This window comes from Sabethes cyaneus, chromosome 2, assembly GCF_943734655.1.
Source record: "Sabethes cyaneus chromosome 2, idSabCyanKW18_F2, whole genome shotgun sequence".
Taxonomy (NCBI): domain Eukaryota; kingdom Metazoa; phylum Arthropoda; class Insecta; order Diptera; family Culicidae; genus Sabethes; species Sabethes cyaneus.
Window position 1 is genome coordinate 138,043,615 of NC_071354.1, and position 1,556 is coordinate 138,045,170.

A 1,556-nucleotide genomic window follows, 5' to 3' on the forward strand; every position below is an offset into this window, starting at 1 on the left:
AGAGAAGAGTCTCCAATGACGAACTTGTTTCAATCGCGAAAGACCTGCAGATGAAGAAGGCGCCGGGCCCGGATGGGATCCCCAATGCAGCTCTTAAGGAGGCAATTCATGCATTTCCAGACATGTTCCGCACGGTGATGCAAAACTGCCTAAACGAGGGACACTTTCCAGACAAGTGGAAAATCCAGAAGTTGGTACTGTTGCCAAAACCAGGAAAACCGCCGGGGGATCCAGCATCATATCGACCAATTTGCCTGCTGGACACACTGGGAAAGCTGCTAGAAAGGATTATCCTGAACAGGCTATCCATATATATGGAGGGCGACTACGGACTGACACAAAGGCAGTTTGGGTTCCGGAAGGGAAGGTCCACACTAGATGTGATCCGGACTGTCGTCGAGACAGCACAGAAGGCGTCCAAGCAGAAACTTAGAGGAAACCGCTACTGCGCAGTGGTCACTATCGACGTTAAGAATGCATTCAACAGCGCCAGCTGGGAAGCCATCGCAGCAGCGCTCCATAGAATGAGAGTCCCCGACTATCTGTGTCGCGTTTTGAAGAGCTACTTCACGAATCGGGTGCTAGTATACCGGACGAACCTCGGAAAGGAAACGACCGTGATCACGGCGGGCGTTCCACAAGGGTCAATACTCGGCCCATCTCTCTGGAACAGTATGTACGACGGCGTGCTAACCCTAGAGCTATCAACGGGAGTGGAAATCGTCGGCTTCGCGGACGACATCGTGATGACGGTTACATGCGAATCACTAGAGGAAGTGGAGGCGTTGGCGGCTGAGTCAATCTGCAGGGTGGAGAGTTGGATGCAGAACGCGAAACTGCAAATAGCGCATCATAAAACGGAGATACTACTGGTGAGTAATCGGAGAGCAGTCCAACACGTGGGGATTACCGTAGGCGAACATACCATAACCTCAAAACGCGAGGTGAAGCACCTGGGCGTGATGATCGACAATCGGTTAAAATTCAACAGTCATGTTGACTACGCATGCGAAAAGGCAGCGAAAGCCATCAGTGCACTGTCTAGGATTATGCCGAATAACTTTGGACCAAGCAGTAGCAAGAGGCGCCTCTTAGCCAGTGTATCATCGTCGATACTGCGGTATAGTGGACCAGCCTGGATTACAGCGCTCCAAACCCAGCGCAACAGAGCGAAGCTGAGAAGTACGGCCCGACTAATGGCCATTTGAGTTGTGAGCGCGTATAGGACTATCTCATCAGAAGCTGTGTGCGTAATCGCTGGGATGATTCCTATCGACATCACCCTGATGGAGGACTACGAGTGCTATAGGCAAAAGGAGGTCAGAGGAATCAGAAAGCTGATGAGAGCAGAATCATTGGCTAAGTGGCAACAGGAGTGGAATACGGCACCGAAAGGTAGATGGACCCACAGGCTCATATCGACTCTCTCAGTTTGAGTGAATAGGAAGCACGGGGAGGTAAACTTTTACCTAACGCAATTCCTGTCTGGTCATGGTTGCTTCAGGCAATACCTTTACCGGTTCGGGCACGCCAGGTCACCCTTATGTCCGGAATGT

At 51.3% G+C, this 1,556-nt stretch overlaps 1 protein-coding gene across 1 annotated transcript; it reads left to right on the forward strand.

The window, feature by feature from the left end:
• Positions 1-746: 746 nt before the first annotated feature.
• Positions 747-1,208, forward strand: LOC128736058 (uncharacterized). The gene has a single exon (XM_053830541.1). The coding sequence runs from the start codon at positions 747-749 to the stop codon at positions 1,206-1,208; it is 462 nt and encodes a 153-aa protein (XP_053686516.1).
• The last annotated feature ends 348 nt before the right edge of the window (positions 1,209-1,556 follow it).